Here is a 16,680-nt window from a genome sequence, read left to right as displayed (position 1 = left end):
TTTTGTGAATCGGGAAAGTGCTTTCGTTTAACACGCTCATCGCTTGAGGACGTGGCGGTTATTGGCCAATCACAAGGCCGAAGCTGTCCTGAAGTGGGCCAATGGACGAGCGGCATGGCACAAGCGCATATGTAACGCTATTGGCTGGTTGGGTTTTTAGCACCGGAAACGATGTTACAGCGATGGGTGTGTATCCGGAGTAGTTAGATATTCAAAATCGAAAGACTTTTCAAAAAGACCGGTGGTGAGTAAAGTATCTATTTTAGGCTTACTTAAATACACAGTTAATCTCTGTTTTTATCCTGCTTAGTTATTGTAACATTAAACACACTGAAATAGGCAGTGCAAATTACATCACGCATTTAGTTCAACAACAGATCTCGGGCTAGCTTGCTTGCAAACTGCACCGGTACCAAGGGTGAATCCATTACGCCGATTCTGTTGCAAAACGTTTCTTAAACGGAAGTCAACGGAACGAAACGTGGAGGGACCTAACTGAATTTGTCCTATATAAACTCTTGTTTTGCTCTGTTTGGTTCTTAAACGGTTTCCGTAATGAATACGCCCCAGCACTCACAAATTAGCTAGCTAGATACCCTGTTTATTTTAGCCAGAAACGGTGAAACCACAGATGAGGAGGGGAAACCCCGAATTAGTTAAGTGTCTTTGATGGAACTATCTCATTTTATCACACATTGAACACGTTTATATCAGGTAGATTGCTAATTTAAGGCCGTTACAACAACACCACAACTACTTAGACTGGTGAAACTGAGTTAAGTCGTGACGAATTCCTGTCTACTAAATGCACTGACACAAACATTGTTGTGTAGTAAACCAAGTTCGTTAACTCCTCTCTGCTCTCTCTCCTGTCTGTGTGTGTGTGTCAGATTATGGAGCTGCGGCCGTTGGTCATGTGCTTTGTGCTGTGCGTGGTCTATGCCTTTAGTAAACCCACCATCGAGAAAAAGGACCGCGTCCACCATGACGACCCGCTTAGCAACCGCGACCATGAAGATGAAGAGAACTTTGATTATGACCATGAGGCATTTCTAGGACAGGATGAGGCCAAGACCTTCGATCAGCTCACGCCTGAAGAGAGCAAGGAGAGACTTGGGTAACACACACACACACACACTCTAAGCAGCTGCATCTTGTATAGAAGCGAGAGAGATGGATTCGTATAGAAGAGATGAAAAGATGGATTAACACTTCATCTCTCTCTCTCCCTACAGTATGTTAGTAGAGCGTATAGATGAGGACAAGGATGGGTATGTGTCAGTAGAGGAGATGATAAAGTGGATCAAACACAGTCAGAAGAGGTGGATCTATGACGACGTGGACCGCCAGTGGAAAGGTCACGACCATAACGGAGATGGACTGGTGTCCTGGGAGGAGTACAAGAATGCTACATACGGATACATACTGGGTACGGGGATACACACTCTGAAAGGAGTATAAGAATGTAACCTACGACACCTGACCAGTGCCTTTTTACTGGAAGGTCTGACTTAACTTTTCTAATTGATGTGTGTGACCTTTAGATGATCCAGACCCAGAGGATGGCTTCAGCTACAGACAGATGATTTCACGCGATGAGAGGAGATTCAAAATGTCTGACCTGGATGCTGACCTGAAGGCCAATAAAGAGGAGTTTACAGCCTTCCTCCATCCTGAGGAGTACGACCATATGAAGGATATAGTTGTACTGGTGGGTCACACACACACACACACAACTTAAATGTTGTATTTATTGTCTAAGGTAGCCAGCCAGTAACATCTCTGTGCCTCTACCCTCTCCTGTAGGAGACCATGGAGGACATCGATAAGAACGGAGATGGCTTCATAGACCTGGAGGAGTACATAGGTAAGTTATTACCTGTTATAACACCTGGAGGAGTACATAGGCGATTTATAGCATCAGCTGAGCCCGAGTGGGTGAGAACAGGGCGAGCAGTTCATTTACATTTCTCTCTCTCTCCCTTCCCTTTCTTTCACCTCTCTCCCCTCCTCAAGGTGACATGTATAACCAGGAGGGTGATCCTTCAGAGCCGGAGTGGGTGAGGACAGAGAGAGAACAGTTTACTGAGTTCAGAGACAAAAACAAAGATGGCCGCATGGACAAGGAGGAGACCAAAGACTGGATCCTACCTTCAGACTACGACCATGCAGAGGCAGAAGCCAAACACCTGGTCTACGAGTCCGATAATGACAAGGTTTGTGTTGTGTATGTACACGTGTTGATGTGTGAGCTAGTTTTGTGTTTGTGTGTGTGCGCATGTGAGCAAATACTGAAACTCTGTTTTCTCTCTCTATCGCTCTATAGGATGGCAAACTGACCAAGGCAGAGATTGTTGAGAAGTATGACCTCTTCGTTGGTAGCCAGGCTACTGACTTTGGAGAAGCCTTGGCAAGACACGATGAGTTCTAACCCTTCCACTTCCGACGCTGGGTTGGGCTCAATTCCAATTCAATTCAGTCATGGAATTGAAATCCCAATTTAAAAGTAGTGCGCTATATGGAGTGACATTTGAGATGGAGCTTTTCACTCCAATGCCAAGGACAATCATTTATTTGATTTCCTGGCCTATTATACACACTAGTGAATACATCACTTTGTACTAAGTAGTGCACGATCAGGACACACCTCCTTGTTCCAGCTCCCCCTCCACCACCCTCTCGTCCAATCCGGACAATGGAAAGGATATATAGTATTTCCTTTGGTTTGTCTTTGTTTGCAGATCAACTTTGTTATTTAAAAAGATTTATAGAATATAGCAGTAAGCGTTTGTTCAAACAAGGTTGCAAAAACAATCTATCATGCATGCAATTAAGTGCCGAACTGCATGTTGGGGTCAATTCAGTTTTCAATTTAGGAAGTGAATTAAAATGTAATAGAAAACAAACTGAATTGATCTCAACCCTGGTGTGTATAGCCTTGTGTGTATTCTGCTATGCACTGGACTATGAAGGGGAGCTATAACACGGGCGGGCCATCTGTGGGCTACCACCACAAACTGCTCTTTGATTTGATTAACTAGCAATTTCTTCATACCACCACTCTCCAAATGTGGTCAATCCTCCCAGGTTTAGGGTTAGTGGTTGTAGCCCACGGAGTAGTCCTCATCAAAGCTTCATGAAGATAGTTTGAATGCGAGCAATTACTTCATCACCAGATGGGCTGTGCGTTGGCCAATAGCGGTCCTCCGTGACCCCTGTGTGTGCAGGTTTTAGTCCCTTGGTAAGTCTTAATTAGGGGTTAGATCAGTGTTTCTCAACTTCAGTCCGAGAACCCCCAGGGTCATACATTTCTGATCTAGTCCCTGTACTAGCACAAAATATTCATAGCCCTGTGCTAGTACAGGTCTGGAACATCCTTTTGTTTTATTTTGGAATCTGCTGAATTCTATGCTGTACTACACACTCCTACATATACTACACAGACCTACTACACTAATTATGTTTGGAGGATTATTAAAGTCAGTTTTCCCCTAAGGCTTCTTCCTTAGTTATCGTCATAATAACTGTATAACGCCCCTCACTTACTTTATGACGCTCTATAACCACTGTTATTGGTCTGGTTCAACTTCCCTTAAGCCCTTTGTCATAAGGGCTACATAACATTGCCATAACAATGACATATACAGTCATGAATGTTGGTGTAAAGTCAGTTGTGATAAACTGACACAAAGTATGATTGTTTATGACATGTTATGTCATGTTTTCAAGTGTTATGTAGCCCTTATGACGGTTCTAGTAAAGTGTTTCCGTTGTCTTATATGATATGTTATAATGTATATGATATAGCTGTTTTTTACACACTTAATGCAGCGCCAAGCCTGTCACTGGTGACTACCCTGTACATACATTGTCACCTGTTGCCTTGTCGACAGTGTGTGTTTTTCTGATTAAAATGATATTGTGGAGTACCGATGTGTGGTGGTGGTTTAATAGAAATAGAACGAATCATTCTAATTCCATGGGTGCTATGTATGATATAGGGTGAAACGTTTTAGACCAAACTAAATAAAATCTCTGTTACCACATCATATGCTACAACCAAGACTAGAACCATCGGATCAATCAAGACTTTATACTAAATTGCCATTCAGTTTCTTTTAAAAATGAACCGGGAATAGAATGCTGTGGGTATATTTTAGAATTGTATCTAAATGAATTACCCTCTTATAGCTCCTCCAATCACAGGATATCTTTCCATATAACACATGAATCAACACATTGATCAATACAACATCTCTGTCCACCGAATCATCAGCAAGGTGAACAACAGAGTTGAAGTCACAATGCTCCACAGAGGTCAAAGCTCAATGTAAAATGCATCTCTATGGGTGGGGCCGGAACTTGATTCCAGCGTTGCCGCAGAAACCGCATCCTACAGTTCTAATTCAGGCAGCAGCATCTATACATAGAGTCAATATGAGACAAGACGGTATCGATTACCGGAAACACATAATGCATACCGGTTTGCAGTATATGCATGCACAATCACACTTACAGTAATGCATATGTAATAGACGCATACACAATTACACACAGACGTATGTATAGACAGACACACAAGGTTAATACATTAAAACCAGTCATCCAGTTGGAATGTAAATGTTGTCTCCTGCTGAAGTCTCAGTATGCTAACGAGCTATAAAAAGCCCTGTCACCAAATCATGAATATTCATCCATGTCCCGGCGAGGGTGACCTATGAGGGCGCAGCAGAGGTCACAAGGGGCGGGGCTTGGATCAGAGGGACTCAACCCCCTGGGACCCACCGTAATGGACAGAACACACACATCCTCATACTTATGCTGCATTCGTAACCAAGTGGGAAGTGGGAATTTACCACATACAACTAGGAACAATTCACTTGAACAGATTTTTTAACACTATCATTTGTTTACAAGCATGATAACTGTACTTTTTATTTATGGTTTACGCAGCTTGTTGGCCATTAGCCAATCAGAGTTTCGCAACAAGTTAAAAGCACGTCAATGCATCTAATTACGACTTCACAACTGGTAGATTCCCACCTCCCACTTGGTTACGAACGCAGCATAATACACACAACTACACACAGCCAACCAGAGATGCACTCTCTCTCCTGCTCCTTTCTCTCTCTCCTTCTTTTTCTCTCTCTCTCTCATTCCCTTTTTCCTGTCATACCTGTGCTCCTTGTCTCAGAGACTCTGCCGGATGAACAGAAGGTTAAAACAAACAACAAGAAGCTGCCTGCCACCCCTCCTCTTTCCTCCTCCTCTCCTCCTCCTGTCATCTCTTTCTCCTCTTCCACCTCTGTTGTCATCTCTTCCTCTCTCCTCCTCCTCCTCCTCTCTCTCTCTTTCTTTTTGTGCAGAGGTGTACCTGGGAGTCCTCCCTCTCTCCACCCTGCAGCCAGACAGAACCAAAGCCAGGACACACACACAGGTAAGACTCCCTCTCTCCTCTCTCTCTCTTTCTCACTCTCTCTTTTTCTCTCCCAGGGTGTGGTCAGTGATGGGTATTGAGGTGATGGTGGGGTTGGGTTGGGTTGGGTTAGAATATTGGGTTGCTGTTAGATATTTGACTGTGGATTAGGGTTAATGTCATTACCAGTCTTGGTTGTAAATGGGGGGATATCAGAACCATATACATACAGTATGTTATCTTTATCTTAACCCTTTATTTAACCAGTCAGGTCTAACTTCTAACCAGGCAGGTCTAAAGAGAGTGGGTTAGAGTCCGAGTGAGAGAGTTCAGCCATGATGGAACAAACAGCTCTAAGACAATACACTGTGGAAGTGACTTACCATGCACTTGTAGTACGTACCCATTAGTAGCCTAGCATGCTGGAAACAAGCAAAACAGAAAAATTACTTATTCTTCCTGATTAGCAACAGTGTTTGACATGATGATGTCAATGTAATTGCGTATTACACTAGTTGTAGAATGCTAGACTGTCTTTATGGAATATTTGACATCAACATGGATAATGGTTAGGAGCTGAGTGAGTCGGTTTCCCAGACTCAGATCTGAAAACATAGCAGGTTTAGGACAAAGGTGAAGGGGTAGGATGTGAATTGGTACCGTTCCTACTCTGGACAGAAACATTCTCACCTCCTTTCTTCAGAGATCCCACACTCATGATGTCCTTTCTCCGTCCCCCTCTCTCCCTCCACACCTCTCCTCCCCCCCATGTGTTGTGTTGTCAGCAGGTTTGAGGTTTGGGGACAGGGTTGTGTATCCTTTGTTCAGGCCTTAGTGCCAGACCAGCAGAAACACAAGAGGCCATCTGACACACACGCATGCACACATCTATAACCACTCTATAACACATACAGCTGGATGTATCTCAAAACATGCACGTTTTATGAAGTCCATGAGATGGTGGTGATCATTTATATGGATCTAAAGAAAATGCTACAGATGCATGGAATGTGCCTGCCAGCTGCAGTATCACACACACATTTTTAAATAAGCACTGTCTATTTGAAAAGTTACAGTAATTTTTGTCCAGGTCTCTGGAATGTTGCGGGATTGTGAGGTACTGTTAAATAAACAATCTGTAATTCAAACAGCCTGCCCTGTCACTTTGTTTGGTATTCTAAGGGATGGGGCTGGGAAATGTAACCACTCACTCAAATTTAAAGACAGAGCTAGTTTGGATGCAATAATTTACATATTTTGACAGACTCTCCGTCTCTCTGTGTGTTTCTCTCTCTCTCTCTAGGTGATGACAGGCAGTCATAGGGCCACCCCGGCACAGCCCAGCCCCTCCCCCCTGTCAATCAACCCCAATGCCACAGCAACCCCAGAACCTGGGCCTGGAGGCCACACCCCCACTAAGTTTATGAGCGAATTGCACTCCCTCCACAGTGAGTAACAACCAATCGGGTGGGTTTCCAGAGCCTTCATAGCGCTAAGTTTACATTTACATTTACATTTACGTCATTTAGCAGACGCTCTTATCCAGAGCGACTTACAAATTGGTGCATTCACCTTATAGCCAATGGGATAACCACTTTACAATGTGTTTTTTTATTAAACAAATTTTTTTTTTGGGGGGGGGGGGGGTTGGGGTAAGGGAGGGGTAGAAGGATTACTTTATCCTATCCCAGGTATTCCTTAAAGAGGTGGGGTTTCAAATGTCTCTGGAAGGTGGTGAGTGACTCCGCTGTCCTGGCGTCGTGAGGGAGCTTGTTCCACCATTGGGATGCCAGAGCAGCGAACAGTTTTGACTGGGCTGAGCGGGAACTATGCTTCCGCAGAGGAAGGGGAGCCAGCAGGCCAGAGGTGGATGAACGCAATGCCCTCGTTTGGGTGTAGGGACTGATCAGAGCCTGAAGGTATGGAGGTGCTGTTCCCCTCACAGCTCCATAGGCAAGCACCATGGTCTTGTAACAGATGCGAGCTTCAACTGGAAGCCAGTGGAGTGTGCGGAGGAGGGGGGTGACGTGAGAGAACTTGGGAAGGTTGAACACCAGACGGGCTGCGGCATTCTGGATGAGTTGTAGGGGTTTAATGGCACAGGCAGGGAGCCCAGCCAACAGCGAGTTGCAGTAATCCAGACGGGAGATGACAAGTGCCTGGATTAGGACCTGTGCTGCTTCCTGTGTAAGGCAGGGTCGTACTCTCCGAATGTTGTAGAGCATGAACCTACAGGTTCGGGTCACCGCCTTGATGTTAGCGGAGAACGACAGGGTGTTGTCCAGGGTCACGCCAAGGCTCTTCGCACTCTGGGAGGAGGACACAACGGAGTTGTCAACCGTGATGGCGAGATCATGGAACAGGCAGTCCTTCCCCGGGAGGAAGAGCAGCTCCGTCTTGCCAAGGTTCAGCTTGAGGTGGTGATCCGTCATCCATACTGATATGTCTGCCAGAGATGCAGAGATGCGATTCGCCACCTGGTTATCAGAAGGGGGAAAGGAGAAGATTAGTTGTGTGTCGTCAGCATAGCAATGATAGGAGAGGCCATGTGAGGATATGACAGAGCCAAGTGACTTGGTGTATAGCGAGAATAGGAGCGGGCCTAGAACTGAGCCCTGGGGGACACCAGTGGTGAGAGCACGTGGTGCGGAGACAGCTTCTCGCCACGCCACTTGGTAGGAGCGACCGGTCAGGTAGGACGCAATCCAAGAGTGAGCCGCGCCGGAGATGCCCAGCTCAGAGAGGGTGGAGAGGAGGATCTGATGGTTCACAGTATCAAAGGCAGCAGACAGGTCTAGAAGGACAAGAGCAGAGGAGAGAGAGTTAGCTTTAGCAGTGCGGAGAGCCTCCGTGACACAGAGAAGAGCAGTCTCAGTTGAATGACCAGTCTTGAAACCTGACTGGTTTGGATCAAGAAGGTCATTCTGAGAGAGATAGAAAGAGAGTTGGCTAAAGACGGCACGCTCAATAGTTGGAGAGAAAAGAAAGAAGGGATCCTGGTCTGTAGTTGTTGACATCAGAGGGATCGAGTGTAGGTTTTTTGAGAAGGGGTGCAACACTCGCTCTCTTGAAGACGGAAGGGACATAGCCAGCGGTCAAGGATGAGTTGATCAGCGAGGTGAGGTGGGGGAGAAGGTCACCGGAGATGGTCTGGAGAAGAGAGGAGGGGATAGGGTCAAGCGGGCAGGTTGTTGGGCGGCCTGCAGTCACAAGTCGCAAGATTTTATCTGGAGAGAGAGGGGAGAAAGAAGTCAAAGCATAGGGTAGGGCAGTGTGAGCAGGACCAGCAGTGTCATTTGACTTAACAAACGAGGATCGGATGTCGTCAACCTTCTTTTCAAAGTGGTTGACGAAGTCATCCACAGAGAGGGGGGGGGGGGGGGGGATTCAGCAGGGAGGAGAATGTGGCAAAGAGCTTCCTAGGGTTAGAGGCAGATGCTTGGAATTTAGCGTGGTAGAAAGTGGCCTTAGCAGCAGAAACAGATGAAGAAAATGTAGAGAGGAGGGAGTGAAAAGATGCCAGGTCCGCGGGAGTCTAGTTTTCTTCCATTTCCGCTCAGCTGCCCGGAGCTCTGTTCTGTGAGCTCGCAATGAATCATCAAGCCACGGAGCTGGAGGGGAGGACCGAGCCGGCCGGGAGGATAGGGGACATAGAGAGTCAAAGGATGCAGAAAGGGAGGAGAGGAGGGTTGAGGAGGCAGAATCAGGAGATTGGAGGGAGAAGGATTGAGCAGAGGGAAGAGATGATAGGATGGAAGAGGAGAGAGTAGAGGGAGAGAGAGAGCGAAGGTTGCGACGGCGCATTACCATCTGTGTAGGGGCAGAGTGAGTAGTGTTGGAGGAGAGCGAGAGAGAAAAGGATACAAAGTTGTGGTCGGAGACATGGAGGGGAGTTGCAGTGAGATTAGTAGAAGAACAGCATCTAGTAAAGATGAGGTCAAGCGTATTGCCTGCCTTGTGAGTAGGGGGGGACGTTGAGAGGGTGAGGTCAAAAGAGGAGAGGAGTGGAAAGAAGGAGGCAGAGAGAAATGAGTCAAATGTAGACATAGGGCGGTTGAAATCCCCCAGAACTGTGAGGGGTGAGCCATCCTCAGGAAAGGAACTTATCAAGGCGTCAAGCTCATTGATGAACTCTCCAAGGGAACCTGGAGGGCGATAGATGACAAGGATATTAAGCTTAAATGGGCTAGTGACTGTGACAGCATGGAATTCAAATGAGGAGATAGACAGATGGGTTAGGGGAAAAATTGAGAATGTCCACTTGGGAGAGATTAGTTCCTGTGCCACCACCCCGCTGACCAGATGCTCTCGGGGTATGCGAGAACACATGGTCAGACGAGGAGAGAGCAGTAGGAGTAGCAGTGTTTTCAGTGGTAATCCATGTTTCCGTCAGCGCCAAGAAGTCGAGGGACTGGAGGGTAGCATAGGCTGGGATGAAGTCTGCCTTGTTGGCAGCAGAACGGCAGTTCCAGAGGCTGCCTGAGACCTGGAACTCCAGGTGGGTGGTGCGTGCAGGGACCACCAGGTTAGAGAGGCAGCAGCCACGCGGTGTGAGGCGTTTGTGTAGCCTGTGCGGAGAGGAGAGAACAGGGATAGGCAGAGGCATAGTTGACAGGCTGCAGCAAATGGCTACAATAATGCAGAGGAGATCGAAATGAAATGAACTAAACATCTGGGAAAGGAGAGAGCGGGGCCTCCCTCAGCACAACTCCCAAATATAACCCAAATATAATAAAATACTCTCACAAGCTAGTGAAACCCTCCAGTGTTATATAAAACACTAGGTATTAATATATTAACAGTGTCTGTGTGTATGTGTGTGTGTGCGCGCATGCGTGTGTGTTTGTGCATGTGTGCAGTGCTATCCTGGGGTGTAGGAGCTCTATGCGTGGTGTGTGTGTGTCTGGTGTTGTCATGCTGTTTGTGTGTGTGGAGGAAATGCCTGAAGAAGAAAGACAAGGACACAGATAAGGAGAAGAAGAAGAAGGGTAAGAACGGCTTGAACACGGACACTGAGCTGGAGGGAGGCAACTCTGAGGTACCCACACACACACACATATTGCGTAGTATCAACTCTCTGTGGAGGGCTGCACACAAACTTTTAATAAATAGCGTGGCGTAAAGCAACTTAAGCTGTGTATGTCTGCTGGTTAGTGTGTATCAAGTTTTGCCGTTTGTTTGTGTGTGTGTCCTGTAGCCCCTGACGGATGAGGGTGACACAGAGACTGGATTGACTGGCAGGGAGGAGGAGCCTAAAGAGGAAGTGAAGTTGGGCAGACTGGAGTTCTCATTGGACTACAACTTCACAGAGAACACGGTGAGAACTCCTTGTTCGATACTGCTCTAACACACAACATGTCCTGCAGAGCAGAAGATTAACCAGTCTGAGTAACAACATATCATTCCATCAGACATACGCTATAGCTGTGAGTGAATTCTCGCTCCCTCTCCCTCTCTCTGTCTTTCCTTCCTCTTTCCTCACCCTCTCCTCTCCCTACCCTCTGCCCCCCTTTCCCGTCTATAGATGGTAGTAGGTATCCTGCAGGCTTGTGATCTCCCAGCCATGGATGTGGGGGGAAGTTCAGACCCGTATGTTAAACTCTACCTGCTGCCAGACAAAAAGAGGAAGTTTGAGACTAAAGTCCACAGGAAGACACTCAACCCAACCTTCAATGAGACTTTCACCTTCAAGGTAGCCTAACCCTGACCCCTGATCCCCGACCTCTGACCTCAAAACCCTAACCGTGACCCCACATTCAACAATGTTGTTGTGTGTGTGTCTGTGTGCATGCGTGCGTGTGTGTGTGTGTGCATACTGTATGTGTGTGAGTAGGTACTGTACAGTGAGCTGGGAGGCAGGACTCTGGTGATGACAGTGTATGACTTTGACCGTTTCTCTAAACACGACGCGATTGGAGCACTACGAGTACCAATGAGCAGCCTGGACTTCAGTCAGATGACACAGGAGTGGCGGGAGCTGAAGAAGGCAGAGAAAGAGGAGGTGAGAATGGAGAGACTAGGAGGATAGATAGAGTAAAAAAGAGAGAAGGAAGAAAGATATAGGAAAGAAAGTCACAAAGCACTTAACTCCACAAAATGAAACAAATAATTCAACAGAAATAACAAAACAAAAATGTCAGTACTCCCCTCCCATTCCTCTTGCCCTCTCTCTCACCCTCCCTCTCTTTCACCCTCCCTCTCCCTCTCTCACCCTCCCTCTCCCTCTCTCTTCCCCTCGACCCTTTCTCTCTCTCTCCAGTCAGAGCAGCTGGGTGATATCTGTCTGTCTCTGAGGTACGTTCCTACAGCAGGGAAACTAAGCATTGTCGTCCTCGAGGCCAAAAACCTAAAGAAGATGGACGTAGGAGGACTGTCAGGTGAGCTGAGGGGTGTGTGTGTGTGAGAGAGAGAGACAGAGAGAGACAGAGAGAGAGAGAGAGAGAGAGTGTGTGTGTGTGTGTGTGTTAGGCTTATCTCTGTCTCTTCTGTTAGACCCCTATGTAAAGATCCACCTACTGCAGAATGGAAAAAGACTGAAGAAGAAGAAAACCAGCATCAAGAAGAACACTCTCAACCCTTACTACAACGAGTCCTTCAGCTTTGAGGTGCCCTTCGAACAGATACAGGTACACTCACACACACACACACACAACCCACCCCCCCCCACACACACACACACTCTCTCTCTCTCTCTCTCTCTCTCTCTCTCCCTCGCTCTCACTCATCCCTTACAATGAATTCCTTTATCATTTATCGACCCTTCGAGCAGAGGTCTGTCTGTGTTTATCTGTGTGTAGAAGGTGCAGGTAGCAGTGACAGTGTTGGACTATGATAAGATTGGGAAGAATGATGCCATCGGGAAGGTGTTTCTGGGCGGAGCCAGCAGCGGCACGGAGCTCCGTCATTGGTCAGACATGCTGGCCAACCCCCGCCGGCCCATCGCCCAATGGCATGGCCTCAAAGCAGAGGACGAAGTCAACGCTGAACTGGCTGCCAGGAAGTGATGTCACGTTACTAGGCAGCTCTCTGTAGCAGACTGACTTTGCCCTCCTACCCACCACAGGAGGTTGGTGGCACCTTAATTGGGGAGGACGTGCTCGTGGTAACGGCTGGTGCGGAATCAGTGGAATGGTATCAAATACATCAAACACATGGTTTCCAGGTGTTAGATGCCATTCCATTCACTCCGTTCCGACCATTATTATGAGCTGTCCTCCCCTCAGCAGCCTTCACTGCTACCCACTTACCAACTCCAAAATACCTGATTCCCATCCACCACTCATGAACCCCCATCAGCAAACCCACTCCTTAACCCCCCAATACTTCACTGGTATGCAACCCTATCAAGCCTTACTCAACCCCCACTAACTTCCTAACCCCCAATACTACCACTCGTGCTCCCCCAAACCCCTTCCTCTACTGTTTGAAGTATTTAAGACACATTACGTATCTAGGACAATAACATGTATATCATGATAATACTATTAAACATGTACATTATACTATGTTATTAAACATTCAGAGAATTTTGCTGATGTATGTCCATTTTCACTGATATCAGATAGGCCTACATCACCGGCCAGCAGAGGGAGACAAAGTCTTACACACACACACACACACACACACACACACACACACACATACAGCACCAGTCAAAAGTTTGGACACACCTACTCATGCAAGGGTTTTTCTTTATTTTTCTATATTGTAGAATAATAGTGAAGACATCAAAACTATGAAATAACATATATGGAATCATGTAGTAACCAAAAAAGTGTTAAACAAATCAAAATATATTTTATATTTGAGATTCTTCAAATAGCCACCCTTTGCCTTGATGACAGCTTTGCACACTCTTGGCATTCTCTCAACCAGCTTCACCTGGAATGCTTTTCCAACAGTCTTGAAGTTCCCACACATGTTTAGCACTTGTTGGCTGCTTTTCCTTCACTGTGCCGTCCGACTCAACCCAAACCATCTCAATTGGGTTGAGGTCGGGGTATTGTGGAGGCCAGGTCATCTGATGCAGCAATCCATCACTCTCCTTCTTGGTAAAATAGCCCTTACACAGCATGGAGGTGTGTTGGGTCATTGTCCTGTTGAAAAACAAATGGTAGTCCCAATAAGCCCAAAACAGATGGGATGGCATATCGCTGCAGAATGCTGTGGTAGCCATGCTGGTTAAGTGTGCCTTGAATTCTAAATAAATCACAGACAGTGTCACCAGCAAAGCACCCCCACACCATAACACCTCCTCCTCCATGCTACACGTTGGGAACTACACATGCGGAGATCATCCGTTCACCCACACCTCGTCTCACAAAGACACGGCGGTTGGAACCAAACATCTCTAATTTGGACTCCAGACCAAAGGACACATTTCCACTGGTCTAATGTCCATTGCTCAAGCAGTTCTCTTCTTCTTATTGGTGTCCTTTAGTAGTGGTTTCTTTGCAGCAATTCGACCATGAAGGCCTGATTCACACAGTCCCCTCTGAACAGTTGATGTTGAGATATGTCTGTGACTTGAACTCTGTGAAGCATTTATTTGGGCTGTAATTTCTGAGGCTGGTAACTCTAATGAACTTATCCTCTGCAGCAGAGGTAACTCTGGATCTTTCATTCCTGTGGTGGTCCTCATGAGAGCCAGTTTCATCATAGCGCATGATGGTTTTTGCAACTGCACTTTCTTCAAGTTCTTGACATTTTCCGTATTGACTGACCTTCATGTCTTAAAGTAATGGACTGTCATTTCTCTTTGCTTATTTGAGCTGTTCTTGCCATAATATGGACTTGGTCTTTTACCAAATAGGGCTATCTTCTGTATTACTTTTGACTAGTAGTGTATACAATCTCATTTATAATTTAATTAAAGTTGAATTACTGACAATCATACAGATTAAGTCTCTAAAGTAAGACTAGATTTGTAATCATAAGTAGGGCCTACAGTCAATTCATTTGTTGCATTTGTGTCCTAAACTCAGAGAATCTTTCTTACTTGCTGGTAGCCTGCTATTCTCCTGTGGATACTGCAATCCGGAATCCTTGGGACGTCCATACCCATACCCTAACCTTAACCCCTACCCTTAACCTTAACCATAACCCTTACCTAACCCTAACCTTACTTTAACCATTTTAAATGTCAACTTCAATGGGGTAGGGACAGTGGTGGGAAAAGTACCCAATTGTCATACTTGTGTAAAAGTAAAGTTACCTTAGAAAATGACTTAAGTCAAAGTCAAAGTCACCCAGTAAAATACTACTTGAGCAAAAGTCTAAAAATATTTGGTTTTAAATATACTTAAGTATCAAAAGTAAAAGTATAGCGGATAGCCAGGGGCATACTCCAACACTCATTTACAAACTATGAATTTGTGTTTAGTGAGTCCGCCAGATCAGAGGCAGTAGGGATGACCATGGATGTTCTCTTGATAAGTGCTTGAATTGGACCAGTTTCCTGTCCTGCTAAGCATTCAAAATGAGTACTTTTGGGTGTCAAGAAAAATGTATGGAGTAAAAAGTACATTATTTCCTTCAGGAATGTAGTGAAGTAAAAGCAAAACAATTCATAAATATTAATAGTAAAGTACAGATTCCCCAAAAAACTACTTAAGTAGTACTTTAAAGTATTTTTACTTAAGTACTTTACACCACTGGGTAGGGACGTCCGGATAGCAATAGCAAGGCCCATTCTCTTGCGCACCGAGAGTTGCGGTATTTCCTTCCTTTCAGTCGGTTTGATGTCACCTGTTTGGCACAAAAACCATGCACACACACCCCCGGCACCTGCGCGCAGGTGCACTCGTGCACTCCTCATCCTTCCGAGGGGCTCGCTCAACTCTGTGCGCGTGGACGTGAACCGCGGGAAGTCCGGTAACGAACAGAGAAATCCTCCTCTACTCCCCGGTCTGTCCTGTGAAATGTTCCGTTAACCTCCCGGTGGATGAGCTCTGAGATGAACGGTCCACGTAGAGTAGTACTGGCTCTTCTTTCGTGGTGTTCTGTTCTCCAGCTGCTGACAGCACACGGTGAGTCTCCCAGCGACACACGCGCATCATATCACAATTCATAACTTTTACAGATGACTACCTTTTACTGTTTCAACATAAACGTTTGACATTCTAAGAGTGATTCCAAAAATGTCAAAGAGAGACCAGAAAACTAGGACCAGCGTTGTATGCGCGAGACATTTTTGAAAAGTTTATATTTTGCGGTTTTAACCTTACGAAATATCGGATGATAGGCACATTTTACTGTTCCGGTTTGAAATGTGGGTTTCAACCCCCCGCAGTGACATCGTTATGGCCTTGTGGAAATATGATTGACAAATGTTTTCCTTTGGATAGGAATACATTAGAGCTGATACTGTCTTGTAAATCATTCAGCGGTGTAGCCTAAATTGTTGCTGTTCAATAAAGTGCCCCAGTGCCCCTAAATTATAACGTTTAAATGAATACATTTGAGATGTTTTGTCTACTTGTGGTAGATATGTGATGATATTTTATGTGTTGTGATAGTGCAATGAAATAGTAATTTTGATGGTGTGTGAGGTTTTAGTGATGGTTGTTTGTTGTGTTCAGCAGCTCAGACCCAACTGACAGAGACAGACAGTAGACTACAGAGGTAAGAGTATGAAAAATGTATGCACTCACTAACTGTAAGTCTGCTAAATGACTAAAATGTAAAATGTAAATGTAAGAGAGGAGAGGAAGAAAGAAAGATTCATCATCTTTGTGGATTCATTCATTCAATGTCATGGCCAAGCTGATGCTTGTGCGTGTTTGGTTTGGCTGTATTCAAATGGTCTAAAGTGCACTTCACTTCAGTTTGCACGTTTGTCCTCATAATGAATGTCTATCTCCCTGTGTGTGTGTGTGTATGTGTATATGTGTGTGTGTGTGTGTGTGTGTGTGTGTGTGTGTGTGTGTGTGTGTGTGTGTGTGTGGGTGGGTGCGTGCGTGCAGGAGGGCTAATGCACTGCGGAGGAAACGGGATCTCCTAGGGGAGGAGGTAGGTACACTATACCTAAGAGAAGCAGGAGGTCAGGGCACACACACAACACCCTGACTAGCACAAAGACGCCTTTGTAGGACACACACACACACACACACACACACATACACATACATACACTGGTGCAACTACACACTGGGGTAGAGATACACATATACTACACACGCTATACAGACAGCGTGACAAATTCACAAACTGGGACAGGTAGGTTTGTGTGTTTGTGCATGTGTGTGTGATCATCAGTGTTCTCT

General features: G+C 45.8%; 3 protein-coding genes across 4 annotated transcripts in view; all 3 read left to right on the top strand.

Moving 5' to 3' along the window:
- Window positions 1–164: 164 nt before the first annotated feature.
- Window positions 165–3,929, top strand: LOC311137293 (calumenin-B). 2 transcript variants are annotated; one of them, XR_014613930.1, is made up of 8 exons: window positions 179–244; window positions 891–1,117; window positions 1,236–1,429; window positions 1,545–1,711; window positions 1,807–1,867; window positions 2,017–2,216; window positions 2,327–3,596; window positions 3,740–3,929. XR_014613930.1 is itself a non-coding variant. In XM_084171721.1 (7 exons), exons 2-7 carry the CDS (start codon window positions 894–896, stop codon window positions 2,429–2,431), a joined length of 951 nt encoding a protein of 316 aa, XP_084027847.1. In that variant the 5' UTR covers window positions 165–244; window positions 891–893; the 3' UTR covers window positions 2,432–3,929. The 2 variants fall into 2 exon arrangements, 1 of the variants encoding a protein (XP_084027847.1); XM_084171721.1 differs by having other exon boundaries at window positions 165–244; window positions 2,327–3,929.
- Window positions 3,930–4,717: 788 nt separating this feature from the next.
- Window positions 4,718–12,857, top strand: LOC311137499 (synaptotagmin-1-like; the record flags this gene model as incomplete). Its single annotated transcript, XM_084172031.1, has 9 exons — window positions 4,718–4,786; window positions 6,720–6,868; window positions 10,352–10,454; window positions 10,614–10,733; window positions 10,941–11,108; window positions 11,250–11,417; window positions 11,676–11,793; window positions 11,909–12,042; window positions 12,214–12,857. The coding sequence occupies 9 exons, from the start codon at window positions 4,718–4,720 to the stop codon at window positions 12,418–12,420; spliced, it is 1,236 nt and encodes a 411-aa protein (XP_084028157.1). The 3' UTR covers window positions 12,421–12,857.
- Window positions 12,858–15,181: 2,324 nt separating this feature from the next.
- The window catches only part of LOC311137498 (otogelin-like protein), a gene marked incomplete at its 5' end in the record, with an annotated part of 59,317 nt that continues 57,818 nt past the window's right edge, over window positions 15,182–16,680 (top strand). Inside the window, 3 exons of the mRNA XM_084172030.1 lie at window positions 15,182–15,212; window positions 16,000–16,039; window positions 16,381–16,426. Of these exons, the coding sequence (XP_084028156.1) occupies window positions 15,182–15,212; window positions 16,000–16,039; window positions 16,381–16,426 (117 nt within the window). The remainder of the gene's footprint in view (window positions 15,213–15,999; window positions 16,040–16,380; window positions 16,427–16,680) is intronic.

The sequence above is a fragment of the Coregonus lavaretus genome (assembly GCF_964263955.1).
Source record: "Coregonus lavaretus genome assembly, chromosome: 11".
NCBI classification, from domain to species: Eukaryota; Metazoa; Chordata; class Actinopteri; order Salmoniformes; family Salmonidae; genus Coregonus; species Coregonus lavaretus.
This window is presented reverse-complemented; position numbering and strand designations above follow the sequence as displayed.

Coding starts and splice junctions, on each gene's coding strand:
- LOC311137293 (XM_084171721.1), top strand. CDS start 894: ATGGAGCTGCGGCCGTTGGTCATGTGCTTTGTGCTGTGCGTGGTCTAT. Junction 1,118..1,235: donor GAGAGCAAGGAGAGACTTGG/GTAACACACACA, acceptor CTCTCCCTACAG/TATGTTAGTAGAGCGTATAG. Junction 1,430..1,544: donor TACATACGGATACATACTGG/GTACGGGGATAC, acceptor TGTGACCTTTAG/ATGATCCAGACCCAGAGGAT.